Here is a 26956-nt window from a genome sequence, read left to right on the forward strand (position 1 = left end):
TCTTGAAATTTCCTACCATTAAGATCTCTTGGCAATTCCTTATAAATCTTTTAGAATTCTTGAAAGCTGATAGTTCGTACTATCTTTTGCCGCATGTCGTTTGAGATTACTCTGGGACAAGTACTAGGGTCATCATATTTTATATCAGATTTTTCAACAGGGCCTGCAACTAAAGCATCAACTGTATCATATTCTTCCATAGTCACTCCTTCTGCAGGTTTTTCACTTGCGGCCTTTTCTTCAGTTGCAAGAGGTTTACATGTAACAGTCACTTGACTTTCGACTGCCTTATGAGTTTCGATTTGACACTGATATTGTTTGGATTTCAATGTCACAAACATTATCACCACCTTCACTATGATCAGTACTGGGAACTATGCTCTTTTTGTTTTCAGATTTGAAAAATTTGTTATGATTGGACGACCTCTTGATGCTTTCGATTCTCTCTCGGATTCAAGTTTCCTCTTCTGAGCTCCTGACTTATGGTTGTACTTTAAATCAGATATTGGGATTTTGTTTATTTAACTAGAACGTCTTTGCTTGCTTGAGAGCAATTCATTTAAATATTTATAATATCTCAAATTTGTATGATCTGAAAAGAAATAATAATTAAGTTTGTTTCATACAAAAAAAATCATAACTAAAAAAGCTTTATATTTTCTTTTACTTACTAACTAGCAGACGTTTAATTCAAATAAGAGAAATTCTTTTCAAATAAAGAATTTCATAGTTGTTTTGTTTTGAAGCTGAGATCAACTTAACCAACTAAAGCTATCAAATAAAACTTTCTCTTTTATGAATAAAATAAAATTCTCTCAGAATCCGTAGCATACGCACCGTAGACACTGGTAGGGTATTGTGCCGGTAACATCGGCGTGATGTTGGCATTGACACAATGGCCAGCTTAGAAAACGACATGGGCGAACGAAAACCAAAAACTAAAGTAAATTCTTTCAAATGGGAAGTTCAGAAGAGTAACCATAAGTCTGAAAAGATGGATAATGGGTTGGAAACGACTGCAAAGGCTAGTAGTCCCTCTTGGCACATATCCATTCATATTTTATAAAGTTTCTTTTGTTAGTCTCACTTAACTGGCCGACCTAACAAGACGGGCCCCCTAATTCTGGGAACCTAGGCTAGAGCCTGGGGGCCCGGAATTTAAAAACAAGGTTTGAAGCAGCAGATAATATATGTGAATTATTCTCACCTATTTTAAATTTCCACAACTTGGATGATGGTCAACTTATCGCAAAAGCAGCAAAACTTGTGAAAAAGATCTGTCAGAAGAGTTACTGAATGAAATTCTTCACCTTAAAAGTATTTATAAGATAGTTTTTGGCACAGAAATAAGTCTGGTGAGACTTCGGAATGCAATTTATGAAAAAACCTGCAAAGTATATTTACCAATATCTGCCTTGCCATTAAACTATTTTCACAATACTGGTTACTGTTTCTTCAGCTGAGAGATCATTCAGCAGACTGGCCAATTAATTGAAAACATGGCAAAGATACATGAGTAGCCAAGAACGACTTAATCACCTAACAATTTTGTGTGTCAAAAATTATTTGGCTAAGCAAGTTGATTTTACTGACATTATTGATAAATTTGCATTGACAAAAGCTAGAAAATATACTTTGAAGTAATTTTGAATATTATTATTAGTTTGTATTATGTAGATGTTGGTAGTTTTTTAAATAAATATTATTATTATTATTATTAGTTATTATTATTCATGACACCTCTAAGGAGTCTGATGGCTCATCGCAGGAGGACACCCACCATACAACTGCCTCCACCACCACACCAAACCTCTACTACCGATCATCTCCCACAACGCCACCCACCACCGCCACAACTAGTATTTTTTGTCTGTAAATTGCGTGTTCTGTAGGGCCGATTTGTCTGTGTGCGGGATGAAAAACCCGAGTTTCCAGTAGAAAAAACCCCCCTACCTCCATATGAGATCGGCTAACTCACCTTCAACTGAAAAAGTCCATATAAAGATTCCTCCCATCATGACGAGAATCGAACTTAGGCCCATTCCAATCGAAGGGCACAATGTACCATCGTTCTTCCAATTGCACTACAGAGTTACTTTTGTTTTATTACTTTTGTGTTATCATTTAAACTAATTGATCCTAAACCATGGAGACTGTATAGCAATGCATTTCAGTTCCTTAACCTGAGCGACAGGTAGGGTGCCCGCCAAAAATCCTGGCCTGGGAACCCGCTTCAGGATATGGAGGCCATGGTTGCAGGACAATTTCCTCAAGCAGCATGTGACAGAAGGAAGTCAAAGCGTGTTAGATTTGATTATAGTGTCAGAGGACATTTCAGTTAAAGACGTAACTATTCTGCCTCTGGTTGGTGAAATTGATCATGCGGTACTCACTTGGGAAGTAACCAAGTTTATGAATGTTCCATTCAGAAAAGTTTACATGCTCAACTACAAAGCAGGAAATTATTCAAGTGATGGATGGGAAGAATATCGACAGAGAATGGGAAGTATTTAAACAGTACTTAAATGATGCAATATCAGAGTGTGTCCTGAGAGTTCAAAGAATAAATAGGGTAAGAGTCAAATGTCTGTGTAATCTTATTAAGCAAGAGATTCGTAAAAAAAGGATGATGTAGAAGGAATACTGTCTGCATAAGGATGATGTCCATTATGAAAATTATAAGCAGCAGGCTAGAACAGTCACAACGGTTGTATGGAAAGCAAAGTCTGAGTATGAAAAGAAACTGGCTCTGCATACTAAAGAAAATCCACAAGAGTTCTATCGATATGCTGCAAGTAAAAGAAAGAATGAATATGAAAGAATAACTCTTCTAAATGCAGATGACATGAGAGTAACAGATGCAGAAGATGTTGTTCAACTAATAAATGTCCATTTTGTTAAAAGCTATCCACCTGGTGTATGCGACATTAAGCTCACTGCTACCTCTTCGCTGGACGAAGAAACTCAGGTGTATGAGGATGAGATATTATAGTTGTTGCACAAACTGAATAAGAATTCAGCAATAGAGACTGATGGGATATCAGCATGTGTGCTAAAAGTGTTCATCTGAACTCTATTCCTTTGACGAGGATGTTTAATAAGTCTCAGAACAAGGAAGATTCTACAGGAATGGAAAGAATGTATCATAATTTCATTGCCCAAGGGTAGTGCAAAGACCAATATATCCAACTATCAACCAATTACTATCTCAAGAGTGGTGGTGAATATTTTGGAAAAAACTGGTTAGGGCTCACATTCAGAAATGGGTTGACAGTGAATCTCTATTTTGCAATGAATAACATGAATTTACTAAGGGAAGGTCATGTTTTAGCAACTTGCTCACATTCTATAACAATGTTATCACTGAACTAGACAAACGGAATGGATACACCATGATACTTTTGGATTTTTCTAAGGCTTTTGACAGAATACAGCCTGGTAGACTGTTGCATAAATTGGAGAATATCGGTTTGGATTATAAAATATTAGTGTGGATAAGAAGCTGGCTGACTGACAGATATCAAAAAGTGGTATATGGGGGATATGAGTCTGCAAGATTTAAGGTAACTGATAGTCTAACCACAAGATCAGTGCTTGGTCCACTGTTATTCAATCTATATATTAATGATATTGGGAAGGATTTGGCAAGTGGCACATAGCTATTTGCTTATGATGCAAAGATACGTAGGGTAATCAGGAATGCTGCTAATATGCAGTACTTGCAGAATGATTTGAATAGGGCTGGAATTGTGGGCATGGGAAAATCGATGTCTGTTCAATGTCAGTAAATATAAAGTCATTCACTTCGGCATGATTAGACATCCGATGTTGTATTATATTGGTGGGATTATGCTAGAAGAAACTGATGAGGCAAGGTATATTAGTAGATAGGAAGCTGAAGTTCATGGGCCATGTAGCAAAAGATTGCAAATACAACTCTAAAGGTAATTGCCATGCTGAAATGAACGTTCACATGTAAATATAAGGCGGTCATTTTGCCTCTTTACAAAGCATTGATAAGACCTCATTTGGGCTATTGTGCACAGGTCTGATCTCCTGGTTTCCATTGTGATACTGATATACTGGAGAGATTGCAAAGGAGAGTGTTAAAAATGATATCAGAATTATGAAGATAGATTGAGAATTTGTAGACTGCAAATTGGTGAGCTAGCAAATAGGAGAAAGAGGGATGATATGATTCAGACATACAAACTTCTGAAAGAGTCATACAGGATTTCAATTGATGGAATTTTTCAATTTATAGAGGGTGGGGAAAGGACAAGAGGGCATCCTTGAAAGAATGAATGCTGCTAAGAAGGGGGTGAGGGCTAGATTTTTCTCTCATAGGGGTGAGTGATTGGAATGGATTGCCATTGGATGTTGTGAGTTTAAGAAGTGTGAATGAATTCAAGAATAAATATGATAGCTGGTGCGTGTAGTATGTGGCCTCCCTTGATGAGTCCCTGAATCCCTGGAGGTCTCTCTTATAATAATATTACAGATGTTGGATTCAGGCAATAACAATCAGGGAAAAAAACGAGTAGCTATAGTATATTCAACACTAAATATGAGGGTAATTTTAAATAACAGGCAATATCAAATCGAGTGATGTGGGTAAATATCAGAATGAGGATCTGGAGAATGAGACTCATTTGTGACTATGGTCCCACAGAAGGTTCTACTAAGGAAGAAATGGAGGAATTTTTCCAAACATTAGAGAAGAAAACTTACCCAAAAGGAAATGTTGTTCCTTATTGGATATCTAAACAGCAAAGTAAGAATGATTATCACACATACAGAAATACAGATCAATCCAAAAGTTGTGCACATCAAAGTTGAAGCTGATCTGCATCGGAGTGTTTCAATTCTAATTATTCATTTCACCTATAGATGACACCCTAGGACTATTGGCCACTATCATGTAATCTATTAGCCACACGTCTGGTATTGAGCATCCACTGCATAGTTTTGTTTATGAGTAAAGCGAAATGGTACTTTTCCAGGATCAACCAGTTGTTATTTTGAAATTTATTTTACCTGTCATTCTTACTCAAATGTTGTGAAGGAGTTTCATCAGAAATATCCTGACAGAAGTATTCCTCAAAATTTGACAATTAAAAGATTAATGAAATGCTTTCAGGAAACCGGATCAGTTGCAGACAAACAGTGGCATGGAAGATCTTCCATTTTGATTAGGTTAAAGTGACTCAGGTACACATCATGTTGCAACATTCACCTTCAAAGTCTTAGAAAACTCTCTGCACAGGCAGGTATGTTATATGGCTGTACTTGAAGAGCCACCAAACAATTAAAGCTTCATCCATACCGTGTTCACTCAGTTCAGGAATTGAAGTCACTGGATAACAGGTTGTGTACTGTAGGTGGTTTCGATCATTTGTTGAAGAAAATGGACTTCACAAGTTGCAATGTTTTCTTCAGTGACAAAGCATGGTTCTTCCGCCTAAGCGGATATGTCAATAGCCAAAATAACAAAATTTGGTCAGTGGAAACCACGCAGCTAGCCGAGTGACTATGCGGTTTGCAACCATATGCCTGAGAAAGACTCGTCCTGGGTTTGATTCACGTCGTTGACGTGGGGAGCTTAGGATCTTTCTCAGACATAGCCAAGTTAGCCAGTCTTGGGCGTTCACTGCAAGGTTTTTTCCCCAGTTTATCTGGAGTTTTTCATCCTACAAGCAGACAAACCGGCCTTGAGAACTCAATGCTTCTACAGACATAGGAAACACTTGGGAGGCATAGGGCTAAACCTTTTCCTTGTATAACGATTGCAGTTCAATGAATAGAAAACCCTCGGCACTGCAAGGTAAAAGAGGGGGGGGGAGGAAGAAGAAGAAGGTCATTGGAAAATCTTCATGTTTTCTGCGAAATGCCCTTGCATTCTCTGAAAATCAGAGTATGGTATGCAGCACTGAACCCATTTTCTTTGAGATGACATTGAACTGTGCACTGCACCAAGACACTTTGCCCAGATCGTGGCTCTCCTTGAGAGAGTGAAGAATGTGACTGCTTTTTCAATAGGATGGTGCCACTTGCCATACATCAAATGAAACAATGCAATTTTTGCAAGTCCCCCCCCCCCCAAGCTTGTCAGATATTTGTCACCTTCAGATTTCTTTTATGGGGTTACTTGATTGATAAATGTATAAAAATAATCCTCACACAATTGGTGAGCTGAAAACAAACATCACTGAAGCAATCAGAGCAGTCAGTAATTCCATGCTGTGAAGAGTTGCCTCCAATTTCATAAAAAGATCATGTGCATGCATTCAAGAAAGAGGCGGCCATTTTGAACATTTGCTTTAGTAAATGTTATTTTTGCTTTTGTAAAGATATATAGTTATAAGCTTCATTTGTAGCAATTTAGTTCTATAAAGTCTGTCACTAATATTGAAATATTCAAGTTTATTTTATGATCTGCATGGCTTTTGGATCATCCTGTATTTATATCAGAAAGATTAATTACCAGACATACAGAATCAAACCCAGAAGAAGAAAACATTGTTTAATTCAGCCAGAGAGCAATTGTCTGCAAGGACAATCAGAACTCTATTGTGGACTCAGGAAGTTAAAGAGGCAGACAATAACAAAGAAAAGAAAATCTATAGTAAATCCAGGAATAAACATCAATCAACATACAAGAGTAAACACAATGCTTTTTGCAGATGATCATATAATCATACAAAAATCTAAAGATAGTTTTCATAGATCTAACTGTCATTTACAACAACTAATAGTGAATACAATTTTCAAATTTCATTAAACTAAAACTATTGCATTCTGGGTAATTATCCCATATGAACTAAAATAGTAAATGACAACGAAACAATAGAACAAGTAAAACATTTTCACTATTAAAGGTTTTTCACTATTAAATATAACATTTCATATAGATAATAATGTAGATAATAAATTGCACTGTAAGGCAAAAGAAGAAAGGAAACACAATTAAAATTTTATAACATCATGGCAATGCCGACAGTATTATATGGTTCAGCAAGTTGATAGCAGGAAAGAAAAAAAAAAAGATGAAAATGGAATATAAGCAGCTGAAATGAAATTTCTTAGAGCAGTTAAAAGATATATGTATCCAGCCTGGTTGGCCGAGCGGTTAGCTTATCCGCTCTCCAGCCAAAAGGCTGCAGGTTTGAATCCCGCTGTGGGCATGGATGTTTGTGATTGTCTGTGAAAAATACTAGTGGTGGTAGACGATGGTAGTTGTGGTTCGTTGTAGTTGATGGTCAAGACAGAGAGCTGTAGAGTAGGTGCCCTCCCTCAATGAGTCTTTGGACTCCCTGGAGGGATCACATAATAATAATAATAATATAAGAATGGATAGAATAGGAAATGATGATATATAGAGGAAGGAATTACAAATACAATCAATAAATGATTAAAGAAAATAAAACAAAAGAATAGGAAAAAACATGTATAACAAAAAAGAAGGCTACCAAAGAAAGTAATAAAATCTAAACCTATAGGGAAAAATGATATAGGAAGTCCTAAAAATAGAATGAAAGTTTAGTCCTTTAGATGTCAAAACAGGTCTTTAGCCTATATCTTGAAAGATATATAGGAAATGATTTATAGGGAAATATCCAGTTGTTTGATGATGCAATGCAAGGAAGAGCGATAGTTAATTAAGATAACGTAGACTGACAAAGGATGCGAGTTTAAGGTTTTGGGGGTGAAGAGATCACATTGATGAAAACAAACTGTAGGAAATGGATGAAGCCAGGGATTTGAGGATGACTGTGGACAAGGAGGTGGATTTTAGAGAGCATGTTGCAAAATCCAAGATATTATATTCTAGATTTAATCCTTCAACCAAGTGTAAGCAAACAAAGTTTGCACCTGAAGTATTTTCAGGACTGGGGTGACTTGTATACAGAGGTTAATGACTTCACATCACTTGCCTTAGTATTCCATAATGCAAAGCACATATCCTTATGGACTTGTATAATACTATGCATTATTGGAAGGGGTCACTACCCAGACCAATTTTGACCTTTACTGAGGTCTCATTAGTGGGAGACAGACAGACCCAGAAGTGATACCAAGGACGCAGGACATATATGGCGCAGAGGGTGAAGCTTGACGCTTTTCATATTCCCTGTTGTCTGTTTCGGGAGCAGTGATGGGAGAGATTTGTGAGCTATTTTAGCTTGCCCTGAGTGGGCAGAAGTGGTTATTCGTCGTTGGGTGTTAGGATGGCTTTCGGTCTTTTATGTTTCCAGTAGTCATTACCGTCATAGTTTCCGGCTTGTTGTATCAGTTGGTTTGGATGCGTAGATGTCTTCATAAAGAATTTTTCTGCTAGGGAGCGTAGTAGTGGAGAGATGTAGGGGATATTTATGTCCTGGTGGATCTGGGCGTTCCTGATGAACCACGGGGCGTCCAGAATCATTTGCAGGCATTTGTTCTGTAGTCTTTGTAGCTTGAGGATGTTTGTCTTGGAGGTATGGCTCCAGGCTGGGGAGGCATATATGACAGTGATACCAAGGTTGAAGTAATGCAGAAGTCATATTTCCATATACGAGTAGCAAAAAGGTATCACATCTTATTATTGAAATACTCTGGATTAGAGTTAGTTGTTGGAAGTTTTTCCATTTAGTTATACTATAAATTAAAGATGCCAAGAAATTATATTCTTGATTTAATCCTTCATCCAAGTGTAAAAGGTAGAACACGGTCTGGGTAGTGACCCTTCTCATAATGCAAAGCATTATGAGAAGGGTCATAATGGGTCACTTATATGAGCTCAGCCCTGAAATTAGTACAGGTGCAAACTTTGTTTTGCTTACACTTGGATAAAGGATTAAACAAAGAACATAATTTCTTGGTATCTTTAACTTATAGTATAACCAAGTGGAAAAACTTCCAACAACAATTTCTAATCCAGAGTATTTTAATAATAAGGTGTGATACCTTTTGGCTACTCATATATGGAAATATGACTTCTGCAATACTTCAACCTTGGTATCACCTCTGGGGTCTAGCTCCCACTAATGAGATCTCAAAAAAGGTTGAAACCGGTCTAGGTAGTGACTCTTGCCATAATGTATACCATTATACATCTCCATAAGGATATGTGCTTTGCATTATGAGATACTGAGGCAAGTGATGTGAAGTCATTAGCTTCATTTATACAAGTTGCCCAGTCCTGAAAATAGTCCAGGTGTAAACTTTGTTTGCTTACACTTGGATAAAGGATTAAACGAAGAATATAATAATTATTATTATTATTATTCAGGCCTCCAAGGAGTCAAAAGACTCATCGAGGGAGGTCCTTCCTAAGACATAAAGTCTGTCAAGACTTATCGAGGGGAGGTCCCCCCCTGAGAAACACAAAGTTTATCATACCACTCTTTAAACTCACTGACCGTTCTCGCTCCCACCACTCCATCAGGCAATGCATTCCACGGCTCAACTACCCTCCACACAAAGAAACCACTCCTTACCCTCTTGCTCACAGTTTCCTTTCGTAACTTCCAGGGATGGCCTCTTGTCATCACTCCTTCCCGCTGTTTAACCAAGCAAAAGAACTCCCCAGTGTCAACCCTGTAACCACCTCTCAACAGTTTAAAAGTCTCAATCATATCACCTCTCCTTCTTCTATCCACCAAACTCTGCAGTCCACATTCTCTCAGCCGATCCTCATAACTATCCTTGTACAGTCCTGAAACCATCTTTGTCATCCGTCTTTGTATCCTTTCCACAGTTAATTTATTCCCTTCAAATCCTGGGGACTAAATCTGAGAACAATAGTCCAAGTGTGGTCTGATTAGAGACTTATACAACGGAATGATAACCCTCTTATCTCTGCAGGTCAGTGTCCTTCTCATAATAGCAGCAATCCTCTGTGTTACCTTCACCACCTTTGCAATATGTCCCCTAAACTTCAGGTTTCTATCAATCATCAACCCCAGATCTCTTGTCTCCCCTACTTCCTCCAGTATAACTCCTCCCATAGAGTATGCAGCATCCCAAACCTCTAGACCTTACATTTTGCTGTATTAAACTGATACCCCCATTCATTTGCCCATCTATCTAGCTTATTTAAATCCTCTTGCAGGGCTACCACATCTGCACTATTACTAATAATCCTTCCCAGCTTCGCATCATCCGCAAACAACTGAATATCCCCCTGCAATCCACTGGCTATGTCATTGATATAAAGGTTAAACAATATAGGTCCTAGTACTGAGCCCTGTGGGACCCCACTTGTAACCCTCTGCCTCGTGGAAACTGCTCCACCATACACAACTCTCTGATACCTATCAGACAGCCAATCCTGAATCCAGTTGACCAATCTGACATCCAGACCCATGTGCTGCAACTTAAATATCAGCTTATCATGTGGCACCCTGTCAAATGCCTTTGCCAAATCTAAGAAAATTGCAGTATATGCCTTTCCCTCATCTAATGTTCTTGTAACTTTATTATAAAAGGCTAGCATATTGCTAAAACAAGAGCGTCCTTTCACAAATCCATGTTGATTCTCACAGATAACATTACCCTCATCTGCCCAATGCTGTATATGGTCCCTCACTACTTTCTCCAAGATCTTAACAACTACTGATGACACACAGACTGGCCTATAATTAGACACTTCCAGTCTGTTACCGCCCTTATGCAATGGCACTATCTTACCTTCCTTCCATTCCCTGGGCACCTTTGCCAAAGCCAGACTTTCATTGAAAAGCCACGTTAAAGGCACTGTCAATTCCCTAGCACATTCTCTCAAAACTCGTGGTGAAATACCATCCAGTCCCACAGCTTTACTGACATCCAGAGTACTCAGTATCTGAAACACACTCTCCTCCTGTACCTCCAGACCTCGAACCAGTCCTATCCCTCTAGCATCAAAACTGACTCCTCTAGGATGAAATACTCCAATAAAGTGTTCATTGAACAATTCCACTATGTCCTCTGCATCAGTCACTCTATTCCCATTTTTATCCCACAATATCATTCTTCCACAGTCATTTCTCCTCCTACTGGCCACATAGCTAAAAAATTCCCTAGGATTTTCTTTGGATCTTAGGGCCAATCTCCTCTCATATTCCAGTTTCGCTTTCCTTACCACACTAGTCACTCTTCTGGCCTGTGTCTTATATTCCTCATGCATCTCTTCACCTGTCTCCTTATATCTCTTTACTTTACTCCAAATCCACTTTACTCCAAATTGCGTCCTCTTCTTCACTCGTGGTATACAACTTACCATTGCTGATAACAAATATTCTTTCACAATTTCCCACGCACTAGTGATATCCCGGCCTTCCAATTCCTTCCTCCATGAAACTTCCCGAAGTTGACGTCTAAGACTATTATAATCACCTGCCTTATCACCTGCCAATTTCTTGGCATCTTTAATTTATAGTATAACCAAGTGGGAAAACTTCCAACATATTGCAAAGGTGACCAAAACAGCATATCAGATTCATCAATCTGTGGCTGTTGAAGAACATGATGACAAGTTTATTATTCCCCTTTATAAGGATTCAATAATTCCACATGTAGACTACTATCTACACATGGCCCTGTGAACAGTATATACTGTATGCATATCTGTTGCCTGGATTCTGGGGTGCATGAAGAAGTGGTGGAGAGGATCCAGAGGCAAATGACCAAGACTGTGGCAGGTCTATGGAATGCTCTCTATGAGAATAAACTAAAGAGTCTGCGTGCTAGCTGATAAGAGTATATATGATAGAAACATAAGTTATTAAAGGGTTTTATAGGATGACACTGAAGTTTTTTTAGTACATGGCAGGAGAGAAAGGAACAAGGGATTATCCCTTAAAATTGTGTACAAGTGTGGTTAGCAAGGAGCTGGAAGCAGATATTTTGCTTGGAGAATGGTGAATGAGTTGCCAAAGGTGGTTATGAGTGCTTTGTCAGTGAATGACGAGTCTTCGACTCCAAGGAGATGCCTGAGAAATAATAATTTCGAAGATAAAGTACTCTTAGTTTATTAAATTTATAGGACATCTTCCAAGGTTTTGGCTTTATTGGGTAAGTTATTTTCCTGTTAGATATATCATAAACATAAAAACATTGTTATAAAAATATAACATTTTATATATGGTAAAATAAATAATTTACTAACACTACATTTCTTCTCTTTTAACTGTCATATCAAACATGCATGCATACACCACTGATTTTCCAACATTCCAGAATAAATTTTGAGCACACTTGAAATTCCTGTAACTACCTGACTAGTTCAGTGGGATGCTACAGATGCAGTTGTGTGTGTGTGTGTGCACACCTGCCATCTGCATTTATGATAATCTCTTGATTTTAAGCAATTTATAACTTATTTTTCTTACATTTAGCCCTAGCTGAGGCTTCTAATCAAGGAGTGGTTCATCCTGGTGGTGCCGGTGATATCAAGCATAAGCACAATCCCACATCCAGTTGCACTGTATCATTGATTTTAATGCATTTCATTTAATTTGCATTTAATATTTAAGTTTCTAGAGATCCATGGTGCTTTAGGGCCATGCAAGAGGTATAAATTAATGGCTCAGAAGTGTGCTGATGAATTATTATTATGTGACCTTTGATCTGGCAAAATGGTTAATCCAGCAAGGCTCTGAAACCAATGGTGCCAGAAAATCAGTGGTGTATATATATATATATATATATATATATATATATAAATGCACACTACCACATTTCAAGTAATTTACACTGTTTGGTATACTGAAAAGTCTTGGCAGAGACAAGAAAAGTTTTACTGCAAGGAGGGAGATATGTACTAGTTATAATATTCTGTTACATTAAATAGTATTAAATTTAATACATAAGTAATGAAAAATATTTAGTTTAATAAAAAAAATCTACTTGAAAATGATCCATCATTAGTTGCTTTATCCTATAAATGCTATGTGGAGCAACACTAAAATTGTCCTCTGTATCAAAGACAGCTTTCACTGCTTTTAATGAGATCCATATTCCTATAAGAAATTGATAAACATACTCTGCATCATAACAAATTTATCTCTATGGTTTATATGTTGTAATATTGTACTATGCTGATAACATACTCAAGTCCTTAAAAATACATGAGTTAAAACAAGAACTAAATAGATAAGCTCCACTATTCACACATTTAATCAACTCTCACTAAGTTGCAAAGGCCACAATAATAGTCATTTGTTACAGTGGACAGAACATGGAAGAATGTAGAAAAAACAACTCAGAGTTTTGGACCCAATGTCCAATCCTTGCCCTCTCATGGTGCACCCATTACTAGGAATTTTACTGGATAGTAAAATAATGAGTATCAGCTGATAATTTGGAACTCAGATGACAAAACTATTTTTGCATTGGCTAAAACCAGTAATTTTCTTTAATTCACATGAAACACAAAGAAATAAGTAAATATTTATTTCAAGTCCCATATTTCAGACTGAATATTAGAGGCCATCATTAGTGGCAATGATAGTTAATTACAAGGTAGAATGCAAACAATTGATATAACTGAGGAAACATCATCATCAATGACAGCACTACATGATTAAGTTTACATTATTATTAATCTCCTATCAACAATTTTCCTCCAAATCAATCTATTAATTGTGAGCACTCCAATATTGTCATATTCAACATTTCAGGCTTCTAAGGCACTTCTGACCGAATCAATCCATCTAGACCGTGGTCTTCCTCTGGGTCTCTTTCTTGCCATCTTGGCATTAAACACCTCCTTTGTTAACTTTTCCTCTCCCATTCTATTTAAGTGGCCATACCATCTTAGATTAGCTTTGGTCACACATGAACACTTGAATGCACACAATATTCAAGTTCCTTTGTAATGTCTTCATTTTTAATATGATTTTGCCACTGATGCCATCAGTTCAAGCCACTAATTTTTCTACAAGCTCTCATATCTGTAGACTCCAATCTTTGATCAAGTACTTTATTTTTAATCCATCTCACAGATCCACAACTTAAAAGTGGTTTGAACACTGTCTTGTATACTGCTATTTTAGTGTTTTGGATAATTTCTCTCTTATTCCACATAAATTTATTCATCTGGCTCCCCACCATGCCAACTTTGCTGATTCTGTTGTCTATTTCGAGATTTAACCTGACAACTTCACTAAAAACTGTGCTTAGATAGCAGAAATATTTTACTTGTTCTATAGGCTCTCCATTCAGAATGCAGCTGAAGTTTTTTTATCTCTGCCTATTTTCGTACTTTTGACCTTTTATTGCTGATTTTCATGCAAAATTTATTATAGCTATTATTCAATTTAGTTAGAGAATCCTGAAGACTTGCACGTGTTTAGGAGTACATCATCTGCATAAAGCAAAGAACTAAGTTCTGATATCTTCAATTCTAATATCAGGTATATTGGCCCTTCTTTCATAATGTGATCCATATACATGATAAATAAGAGTGGAGATAGTGTGCAAGTTTATCCTACACCCGATTTTACATCAAACCATTTTCCTGTATTTCTTTCAATCTAACTGCTGACTCACTACCCAAATATAGACTATGTATTGCCCTATACAATGTTTCATTTATCCCATATTAAGTGTACTGTTTTCAGAAGCTTTTCCCTGGGTACCATTTCATATGCCTTTTCCAGATATACAAAACTTAAGTACAGATCCTTGTCATATTCCCATGATTTCTCAACTATTTGTAATAAAGTGAAAATCTGATCTTGATGATTCTCTATTTGGCCTGAACCGAGTTTGTTCTTCTCCAAGTTTCCCTTCCACAATTTTCTTCTTCTTCTTCTTATTATTATTATTATCATTTATTATTATTCAGGTCTCCATGGAGTCGAGAGACTCATAGGACCTTCCTAGGAAGCACAAAGTCTATCATACCACTCCTTGAACTTATTGACCATTCTTGCTCTCACCACTCTATCAGGAAATGCATTCCACGATTTAACAACTCTCCACGCAAAGAAACCACTCCTCACCCTCTTGCTCACAGCTTCCTTTCGTAACTTCCAGGAATGACCCCTTGTCAGTGCTCCTTCTTGCTGTTCCACCAAGTCAAAGAACTCCCCAGTGTCAACCATGTAACTGCCTCCCAACAGTTTAAAAGTCTAGATCATATCACCTCACCTCCTTTTTCTATCCACCAAACTCTGCAGTCCACATTCCTTCAGCGTATCCTCATAACTAACATTGTACAGTCCTGAAACCATCTTTGTTATCTACCTCTGTACACTTTCCACAGTTAATTTATCCCCTTCAAATCCTAGGGACCAAATTTGAGAACAATAGTCTAAGTGTGGTCTGATCAGAGTCTTATACAATGAAATGATAACTCTTATCTCTGCAGGTCAGCGTCCTTCTCAGTATTGCAGCAATCCTCTGGGTTACCTTCACCACCTTTGCAATATGCTCCCTGAATTTCAGTTTTCCAACAATCATCACCCCAGATCTCTTGTCTCCCCTACTTCCTCCAGTACAGCTCCTCCAATCTAGTATGCAGCTCCCATTGATGGATCCCAAACTTCAGGACTTTACATTTTGCTGCATTAAACTGACACCCATATTCATTTGCACATCTATCCAGTTTATTAAAATCCTCTTGCAGGGCTGCTACATCTGCACTGTTACTAATAACCCTTCCCAGCTTCATATCATCTGCAAACAACTGAATAATCCCCTGCAATCCAGTGACAATATCATTGATATAAAGGTTAAACAATACAGGTCTCTGAATACCATCCAGTCTCACAGCTTTACTGTGAGACTGGATGGTATTCAGAGTAGTCAATATTTGGAACACACTTTCCTCTTGCACCTCTAAACCCTCAACCTGCCCAATCCCTCTAGTATTAAAACCTTCTTTTTCAGGATGAAATACTCCAATAAAGTGCTCAATGAACAACTCCACTGCCCTCTGCATCAGTCACTCTATTCCTATTTTTATCTCGCAATGTCCTTTTTCCATAATCATTTCTCCTGCTACTGCCCACATAGCTAAAAAATCCCTAGGATTTTCTTTCGATCTTAGGGTGAATCTCTTCTCACATTCCAGTTTTGACTTCTTTACCATACTACTTCCTCTCCTAGCCTGGGTTTTATATTCTTCATGCATCTGCTCTCCACCCCTCTCCTTATATCTCTTCCATAGCCTCTTTTTCACCTGCAGTTCCCATTTGATATTGTTTGTCATCCACTTTACACCAAATTGTGTCCTCTTCTTCACTCACTCATGGAATACAGCTTGCTATTGCTGCTAACAAATATTCCTTCACAATTTCACAAGCATTAATGATATCCTGGGCTTCCAATTCCACCCTCCATGAAACTGCCCCAAGCTGATATCTAATCTAAGACAATTATAATTACCTTCCTTATAATTCCATATATGTTCCCTTTTCTTTGATACTCCTGCATGTCTATTCATCTTCCAAGTCAAAAACCACATGGTCACTCTCCAACTGGGAGGGGGGGGGATGTCATCTCAGTTATTATCAGCTCTTCTGATTCTATGATTAAATCCAAAACTCTTGAACCTCTTGTTCCCTCTATTAAGACATTTGTCCCTGAAGAATTCTAGGAATTCCATTCCCTTATTACTACATGTATTTTTCCTCTTCCCAACTTATACTGCTGATGTTAAAATCTCCCATAACAATCATTCTTCTTGCACTTGCCAAGCTCAATTGCCTAAACATCTCCTGCTCCCCACCCTCTGTGCTCCCTGGTTTGTAGCAACATCCCATACTAAGTATCCTGTCTTGGCCACTTCTACCTCACATTTCCCTTCCTATCTTGCGAAAAAATGCTGTACCCTGCTACTTCTATTCCTGTTATTATATCATTTTCCGTCAACCACATCTCAGAGTTCCCAATAATCTTTGGCAAGGCTGATGCTATCAGTGCCACCATTTCATTGCCTTTATTCTGGATATTCCTGGCATTAGTATAAAGCATAAAAATTTCACTGCTTCTATACCTGTCATTAACCCCTCCAGATTCCACTGGACTCAGTGTTACCTGATGTCATCCCCCCCTCTTCCCCTAAGCACCCATTCCCACAAAAGGCCACCCCCTGCCACCATCCACCCTGGGAATTCTAGTTTCCCTACATTGACACACCAACTCGTTCAGAAAACAGCAATCTCTCCAGATACCTGTGTCCTTCCTCATTCAAATGTAAGTGGTCTCTCGCATACAGTTCCTTTGTCCTCAAATGCCCTCAAAGCATCCACATATTTCAATCCGCTCTTCTCACACATTCTGGCTATTATGCTATTCATTATTACTGCTCTTCTGTTCAGCTCGTCATTATCATACCTGGGTAACAAACACACAATCTTTCCTCTCTGCATTTTCTTTCGTACAATCTCAAGCAAGAATCTCAAATCTCTCTCCACCTGATTTACATTGCCTCTCAAGTCATTCATGCCCACTATCACAATCATCTCATCCACCCTTTCACCCCGCTTAACTGCCATAGCCACACTTTCTATCATTCCTCCAAGCAAGCACTCCTCTGGCATCTTATCTTGCACACCACGGATCATAGTCTCCATACATCACACCTCATACTGTTCTTTGTTTACACCTGCATCTCTCACTCTCTCTTCTCACCCTTTCAAAATGCCAAAACAAACTGTATAAGCAGACATAGGAAACAGCTATGGGATCTCCCCTTTCCTCAACTTGAGCCAATTACTTTATGGATCATTTCTAACAACATATTCTGGATGTTTTTTCTGCCGAAACCACCAGTTTGATACAGATACGCTGATGATGTGTTTGCTGTATGCAACTCTCCTTGTTTGATCTTCACGAATTTATTGAAAATATTAATTCAATAAACCCAAGAATCAAATTTACTCTGGAACTAGAAAACAACAATTGTCTTCCTTTTCTGGATGTTCTGATTCTACATCAATCAAATGGTAGTTTACAGTTCTCAGTATATAGAAAACCAACTCAATACTGGTAAATACATTGATTCTAGCTCTCATCATCACCCTTGTCAAAAATATGTAATCAAATCCTTAGTTTACAGAGCTCATAATATTTGTTCTACAGATGCTCTTCTAAACAAAGAATTATCAAAACTACTGATAAGAACTTTATTGCTAATGGTTATAATGAAAAAACTATCGAAAAAATAATCAATAATGGCCGGTGTCCTAACTCTCCTCAAGAAGAAATTACCAGAATTTGTATTCCATATGTTAACGGACTTTCAGAAAAAAGCAGGATTACTTCAGCAGATTAACATACAAGTTACTTTCCATCCAGTTTGCAAACTTAATACATTCCTGATCTTACCAAAAGACAAATATCCTCCTCTATCTTATCCTGGAGTTTACAGAATCTCCTGCTCTTGTGGCTTATGTCATTATGGACAAACTGGTCGATCTGCACAAATTTGTCTTGAAGAACATCAAGAATACATTTCTCTTAAAGATCCCTACAAATCCAGTTTGGCAAACCATGCTTTATCTACAAAACACAGGATTCAGTGGAACAAAACCAAAATGTTACACAAAAGTTACTTTCTTCTGGAAAGACTCTACAAAGAAAGCTAATTAAATTATAAATTGTAATTAAATTTTGCTTATATTTAAAAATAATTAACTAAATCAATTTATTATAATTTATTTTGGCATACATACATACAATAATGTAAACAGAAATTAACACTAATAGTTTTATTGCTATTATTATAGCATACCTCCCTGCAGTTCAAACTCATTATGGGAGGTAGTATACTCAAAATGCCACAATACCCATTCATCATACGTCATCTTAAATTTATTTACAGCCCCTACATTTAGGCTACTCTCTGGAAAGCATTCCAATCATCTACCACTCCATATGCAAAAAAAAACCTCCTCACGTCACCTTATTCATAAACACTTATACATCTTCTGAGGATAATCTCTCATTCTTACTCCTAATTTTTGAAAAATACCCCTGTATCTATCTAGTAAGCAACTCTCAGTGACATACACATGTCTTGTCTTGTTCATTGACTATATCTTCATTTTGTACTTGCAGAGTGAAATTTACATTCCTCAAATCAACCCTCCTAACATATATCTTGCAGCCCCAGCTATCTATTTCTGTATGCTAACATTTCCATATCTAGAAAAGTAAGTGATCAACGCTTTATATATGGAGCAACTAACTCTTTATTGCTACTTATCTTACACCACATCTGCAGTGTGCCATCAGACTTCAACACCTTGTTCACTGTCATCCAAGAAGATCCCTTATGCTTCCTCTGCTTCTTCCAGTACAACTTCTCTAACCTTCTTCCACGCATTCTTTCATCTCTGAATTCAAAGTAAATTTTCGTCTTTAAGGGACACCATGTCAAGTACATTTCTGTTAACTCTCCTTAGTTTTTGCCCAATCAGCAAACAACTGAACATCTCTCCCCAAACCAGTTACAGATTATTATTATTTGGCAGCTCCAAGGAGTCCAAGGACTCATTGAGAGAGGGCACCTACTCTACAACTCTTTCTCCACCATTCAATCACGAACTGACCGCAACTACACCAATGCCATATACTGCCGACTGCCACTGCTATTTTCACAGATAATCACAAACATCCGTGCCCACGGCAGGATTCGAACCTGCAGCCTTTTGGCGGGAGAGCAGATAAGCTAACCACATGGCCAACCAGGCCAGCTAAATATTATTGATATACAACTGAACAGCAGTGGACCAAGTACAAAACCTTACAGTACCCCACTTTTCACACACCACTCCTCCATATACATTTTGGTAAATGTCATCTTTCCAATCTGTTAATCAATTATCACACTATTTGTTGCAGTTTAAGCACTAATGTGGTAGTCTGTCAAATCTCTTGTAAAATCCAGAAATATGATAGTATATGCCTTCTCCAAATCAATTTCTGCCATTATTCGAGAAAATTTAACTATATTACTAAAAGCATTCCTCAACTATTCTTGTGCTGGCACTCACAAAGAATCATATTCCTATTCATCCAATCCCATATCCTAGGCATCATATCACATGTACATATTCTGAGAGTGAGAAGCACGTTTTCAAAACATGAAGTGAAATAAAATCCCAGCCAATCCTACAGTCTTATACACATTTAGAATACACATCTTGATATTTTAAACAACTAAACGTCACTCACTCAACTAACTATGATATACAAGTTGCCTAAATGATCAAGTGGACAGCACCTCTGCTTTCCAATCAACAGGTCATGAGTTTGAATCTCACTGCAGACATGGATGTTTGTAAATGTCTTTAAGTGTCAGATAAATTTCATCACCCTACTTACTGAAGACCTGAAACACTTTGAAAAAAAAAAGTGCCATATTTGTTTCTGGTTTATCTAAACCTTGGCTCAGCCATGGAACTAAATGTATGATAGATGGGTGAGCCTCACAAAAAACTTTCTGTCCCCTTCTCTTCTAAAAATGCTGTCAGTATCACTATTGTGCTAACCTGCTTGGCCAAGTGAATACTATTGCCACTCTCCAATATGTCACAAATTCAAATCCCACCATGGGCATGGATATTTATGAATATCTTTAGGTGGGAAATTAATTTCACTGTTCAGTGTGAGGTTTCTATCCTGCTTATTGGGGGGCCTTGGTTGGAAAGTCCATCTTTGGTCTCGATAACAGGTTTCCAGACTAAGTAAAAATCAAAAGTATTAAAAAAAGACTAAAACAAATAATAATACAAAAAAACTTAACGCACCCATGGTACTAACATACTATATGTTTAAACATTTTGTGTATAAGAGTCAGATTAAAAACAAAACTGTGTAAGTGTAAAGTACAAGTGATCACTAAATACCGACATCATATCTCCTGCACTAGTTACTTTAATATCAACTTGATCCACAAAAATATTCTCCCACACGTATTTCTTTTCACACTAATTATGTAATGGAAAAACTTCCTTGAATTTATCCTCCTTGCTCTTCTAATCCATTCTCATTCTAATTCCTCTTTCTGTACTAGAGCTCACTTTCCTAGCTTGTATTTTATATTCCTCATACAGCTACTCACTACATTCCCTTTTATTCTTCTTCCATAGTCAATTTTCTTTGTAACTCCTTTGCTCAACACCTCCATTCCTTAACTAGCCTCCAAGCACTATTAATTTCTTTTCTTCCAACCATGGTATTTCTGAGAGCTGTTTTCTAAGACTGTCATACTATCCCATTTTATTATTACATGTAGATCCTTTTCTACCTGCCATCTCTACATGCTTGCTCATCTCCCAAGCAAGGATGATGTGATCACTCTTCCCTACTGGTGGTATAACTGACACTCTTTCACAGTGACATTTACTGATGCTCTTATCAAAGCCAGAATTCTTATTAGCCTTGTTTCTTTTATTACATATTGCACCCCCCCCACACACACACACCTTCCCCCCCCTCTCTCTCTCTCTCAAATCCTCTACAAATTTGCTCTTTATCACAAGCTAGTGATTCTTTCTTCCAGTTTATACTGCCATCATGATTGAAATCTTCCCAATGGTTACAGTTTTTATTTTACAATCAATATGCAAATTTTCTTCACCATACATATCTTTGATATTTCTCTTATAGGTTTCTAAGACTTTTATTTATTTATTCGTATGGAATTTCCTCCCTTTTTCTCCCCCGTCCCTATTGGGGCGAGTTAAGCCCCCTCATGAGGGGTTAAGTATTTATGGCTGTAGATCCGTGTGTGTTCACGGGGCCGGTTTGCCTGCTTGCGGGATGAAAAACGCCAGATAAATGGGTGGAAAAAACCCTACTGCCCGTGCCCAAGACCGGTGGCTAACTTGGCTATGGCTGAGGAAGATCCTCAAATTCCTCACGTCTTCGATGGGAATCGAACCTGGAACACTCCTCCCCCAATCATATGGTTGCGAAGCGCACAGCCACTAGGCTAACCGCACGTACATTTCTAGGACTATAGTGATGCTACTAAATATTTTGTCCTGCCTATTTCTGTCTTATACTATCTTCTTACAAAGCTACTCCTATTTCCCAATCTAAGAGACAAGATTCTTCTGTTATTAGCAATATTCCTCCTTTCCATTTATCTTTCCTATCTTCTCTGAATATGCTATATTCTTCAATTTCTACTCCTGTTGCAATGTCATTATCAGATGACCATGCTTTGCTAATATCAATAATTTTGGGATAATTTGGCTCGACTAATGCCAAAAAATTATTTCTCTTACTGCCAGATGTATTAACTTTTAGTATTTGTATATAAACAAAGCAGTGCACTAGCAGAGTGTGTATTAACCATAAATCCACTGTTGCTCTTCCCACATTCTAATTACCAAGATCTGTACAATATATTATCCAAAGGTGTTCGTCCTTTCTGCTTTCATCCCTCTAACAACTTCAGTCTCACTGGTTCACATCATCATCATCATCAAATTCCTGCCATGTACCCTCAAGGGGTGAGTACAGGATATGATAGTACTACATGAAAAATTTACATCATTACTAACTTCCTATCTACAATTTTCCTCCAAATCAGTCTGTTACTTGTCAAGACTCCAATATTATCAGATCTTATATTTCTGTTATCTAAGGCACTTTGTACCGTATCAATCCACCTATATCTTGGTCTTCCTCTGGGTCATTTTCCTGCCAACCTAGCAGAAAACACTTGTTTTGCCAATCTTTCCTCGCCCATTCTGTTTAAATGACCATACCACCTGAGATTAGCTCTGCTGACGCATTCCTGGATGCTGACAATGTCAAGTTCTTTCCTAATATCCTCGTTTTTAATATGATATTGCCATTGATGTTATCTGTTCACACCTCTAATCATTCTCAGGATTCTCATATCTGTGGTCTCTAGTCTTTGGTCAAGTGTTATACTTCTGACCTAGCTCTCATATCCATAAGTTAAAACTGGTTTGAATCTCTGGAACACTGGTTCACATCATTCCATTAACCAAACAGTAGTATCCCTAATTGCACATTTCTATGCTTATTAAAATGCAAGTCAACTTCTATATATAAATCTCTTCTGCAATGAAACACATCCCAAACATTCATAATCTTTAAGCATCTCTTCCCATATATTCAGGCTATTGTTTGAATCATAATTAGTGCTATTCTCAGCTCATGAATATCAAACCTTGGCAACACACTGAATGTCCTATCTCCAATTTTCTCATGCACACCATCTTTAACATTTCTCTTGTTTATGCAGCATTTCAGATAATCTGGTCAATCAACACTGCAATTCTGTCTTGGTCTGCTCCACATTTCATAGCCATTAGTAGCACTCTTGATTGTATTTCTAGGCAAGCACATCTATCTTGTACCTTTCAAATCAATGAGTTACCATATAATAATAAAAAAAAATTTCTTAACTACTCCACCATTACTAACCTCACTCATTATTTCTGCATTTCATATCTGTTGCCTTTTCATGCCAAATATTCTCTCTCTTCTTCCTATCATTCCTCCACACATGCCTGCTAACTGCTCATTCTTTCATCTCCCACATTCAACTACTTTCTTCTCATCTTACATGCCTTCTTACACTTCTGCCATCATTTTCTTCTGCAGTCACTTGCCAGAGATTTGTGCATAATACACATACACATGCATATAAATATGTGCATTATATTATTCAGGTTTCCCTTACCTGAAGCTTCATCACCAAGTAAATGGCCCCATCCACCACAACGCTCCGTGGATCCATTTGGATTCAAAAGAAGTGCATTGGATCCTGTTCCTGCTATTAATACAAGGCCACCTAAAATAAATTCAAATATCTAAGACAATTGTGCATATAGATATTTCAGTATATTGTATATAAGAAGCTCACAGATATTAAGTGGCATGTTGCAAAATTTCACTTACCATTAAAATTCTGGCAAAAAATCATAATGTTATAGAAAAATACATTTGATAGAATGCTAGTTAAAAGTACACCCTTGATTTCATACAGTTGACCTATATAGTAGTTACAGAGACCACAAGAACAGTTTGTTATAGTAGGCAGTTTACCATAGTGAATTTTCTTTAGTACAGCATTATGCCTACATTATTCTGGTCAAGACTTTTCAGTACTTTGTTTCAGTGGTAGAGAGTTAGTTTGTTATAGTGTTTACTATTGTAAGAGCTGATATTTCAAATTTTAAAGCAGACAAAGATGGCACTGAAGAATTTCTCATAAAAAGTGTATTCTTTATTCACAAGAACGACTGGCTGATTATCTTTAATTTTATATACTAATCTCTATACTAATTTTTTTTTTTTTTTCCCCCAAATAGAAGACAAATAATTTCTCTATATTAATTTCATTTTAATTTTGGAGAAAAAGAATGAGTGATATTAGAAATCGATTAAAATTTTTTAGCAACACAAATTGGTCTTTATTGTATAAACTAAAAACACTTCTCTTCAGCACATATATGTTTTCTAATTCAGGTAGAGAACTTTGAAACATTTCTTAAGTCTACTTTTTAGCAACACCTCATATGAGCATTGTAATGTCTTCCAATAATCAACCCTTCAGTGAGAACTCATTTCTAAGGTGTATAAATGAATGGGATTCAGCAGTTAACTTGTGTTATCGTACCTAGCTGAACACAAGGTAAACTGTACTAGATGCTTTTGTACTGCATGATGCCCACAGGGCTGATCTTTTCATTGGATGTAACTACTTATATATTTCAATTCACTTCCATACTGCCTTACTCCCAGTCATAGCAGTCCCTACTTGATGAAATTTATAATAAGCAATGTTTTCTGAAACAAAAACAGTATTATCATGACATACCAAGACCTAAGTATGCCATAATTTCTGAGATTTCTTTTAATGAATAAATGGACTTCCTGACAGATCTCTGTTAAATTTATAGCCTAAAGAGTTAAACCCATGTATTGATCTCTACTTTTTTCTTTTTCCCTTTTTTTTTTTTTTTTGCCTTAACACTAAATTGATTATCTTATCTTGCAGTACATTTTCATCTTGAGTTGACTTACAATCATAACTTTTTAAGGAAAGGTTATGGTTGTAAGTCAGTCCAAGATGAGTGATCTTGACTAGAGATCTCTATTATCAAAGATAATGAGAAGTGATATCTTTTTTTAGAAAAAAAAAGATTGGATTGTGTTTTGATAACAATGAAGTTGAGAAGTTTTCCTCATTCACTGGAAAATGGCAGCATTTAAGGCTTTGGCATCTATAGAAGATATTGATGCTTGAAAAGTTTCACTACTGTCAGGTTAGTCAAATGAAGATGAGGAATGGAGTGTATTGTTATTAGCAAACTGTGGATAGGATTTCAGATCAGCAAGAAAAGGTTATTTATGTAAATAAAGGAAAGCACCGATTAAAGTGCAAAGCATTGGGGTACTTCAGCAATGGGGAAATTTTACAAGAGAATGGAATCTATCATGACACATAGTGAATGAACAAGAACAGTTTGTTACAGTGGACAGAAGAGAGATCATTAAATAGTAGCTTAATTAGTATATCTCTATGCCAGACCTGATCAAAGGTCATGGGAATGTTGAGTAACTACATAATTTTTTTTTAAATTTTCCATGTCTTGTATCCAAAGGTAGGTAAACTACCAGATCCACTATTCAGTGAGATGACAGACTCCACAATGCTGATCACTACACAGTTGGTTAGCAGTGAAAATGATTTTACCACTCTCATTCAAAAGTTTTGCTTGTTTTTCTTTCTACTAATTCAAAATTCACTTGAGGACTCTTCTGAAAGACTACACAGAATTCTTTTATAAGTAGCTGAAATTATTATTTCAGCTGGAGGATGTGGCAAGTAACTATCAACCATGGAAATGCATAATTTTTGTCATTATAATATCAATGGTATTATATTATAATATTATTATAATATCTTTGCATGGAGGGTGGTGGAACAGTGGAATGCATTGCCTGAGAGTGGTGAGAGCAAGAACAGTCAATGAGTTCAAGGAGTGGTAGATAGACTTTGTGTTTCCTAAGAAGGACCTCCCACGATGAGTCTCTTGACTCCATGGAGGCCTGAATAATAATAATAATTATAATATCAATCATTGTATGCCTTTTTGACATATATTCATCCAGAGAACCTTATATTTGCCAGCTTGAATTAATTAATTTTATAATGTTTTATATGATTTGTGTTGGTCTTGCTCTGATGATGCTAGTTAAAACACTATTGAAATATTAGCTACAGTATTTAAAACTTATGTTAACTTTTGTCTCATTCCATTGAAGAAACACTTATTCTCAAAGATGCAAGCCTTAAAATTACAAAGCCAAGAAAACTCTCTATTCTGTTATTTTAATTGACTTTTCAAATAGTTGAATATTTTATGTATCACTTTTCCCTTGTTTGGCAACATTGTTCATGTTAATTTTTTAGTATATAAGTAACATTATAATGTTGTGAGTTAAGATTATTAACTTCCTGAATCTAGGGCTTTAAGAGCACTTTTGATATGTGTGTTCAACTAAAGCCTTACAAAAGACACTATTCCAAAAGAGTAGAAGGAAGATAAAATTGTTTCTAAGTGGATGCAATTAGTGTGAGCTCATAAACTAAACATCATATTACACAGTTCCTCTGCTCTAGAGATCAAACATGCTAGTTTTTCTACTCACTTCAGACTTCTAATAAGTAAGCTGATAGTCACATTCAGAAACAAAAATTATCTATCATATAAGGTCTTTCATGAACATTCATACCATATTATGGTATGAACTGAGAATGTGGCTGTAATGAACATGACCATGTTGCCACCAATTAGTGAGAGTGACCATAAGGTCATGACTTGGGAGGTGGCTAAAGGAGCGGAATTTACAATTAAGACAGGGTACATGTGGAATTACCGGGCTGGTAAGTATGACAAGCTTAGGAGTGTGCTTGGCTCAGTGCCATGGCATGTAAAATTGCAAGGGCTGGATGTTGATAGTGCATGGGAGGTGGTTAAGAAGT

The 26956-nt window shown here is 37.0% G+C and overlaps 1 protein-coding gene across 9 annotated transcripts in view; it reads right to left on the bottom strand.

Moving 5' to 3' along the window:
- LOC150106294 (N-acetyl-D-glucosamine kinase-like) overlaps positions 1-26956 on the bottom strand; it is a 285728-nt gene that overhangs the window by 122744 nt on the left and 136028 nt on the right. For 8 of the 9 annotated variants that reach the window (XM_090392325.1, XM_090392318.1, XM_090392319.1 and 5 more), the window contains exons 5-6: positions 23645-23755; positions 12871-12983 (exon numbers count right to left, since the gene is read on the bottom strand). In XM_090392325.1, coding sequence (XP_090248451.1) covers positions 12871-12983; positions 23645-23755 — 224 coding nt within the window. The remainder of the gene's footprint in view (positions 1-12870; positions 12984-23644; positions 23756-26956) is intronic. The other variant, XM_090392323.1, reaches the window with a different exon arrangement.

The sequence above is a fragment of the Typopeltis vanoorti genome, chromosome 5, assembly GCF_054136105.1.
Source record: "Typopeltis vanoorti isolate ZY-2024b chromosome 5, IOZ_Tvanoo_1.0, whole genome shotgun sequence".
Classification (NCBI taxonomy): Eukaryota; Metazoa; Arthropoda; class Arachnida; order Uropygi; family Thelyphonidae; genus Typopeltis; species Typopeltis vanoorti.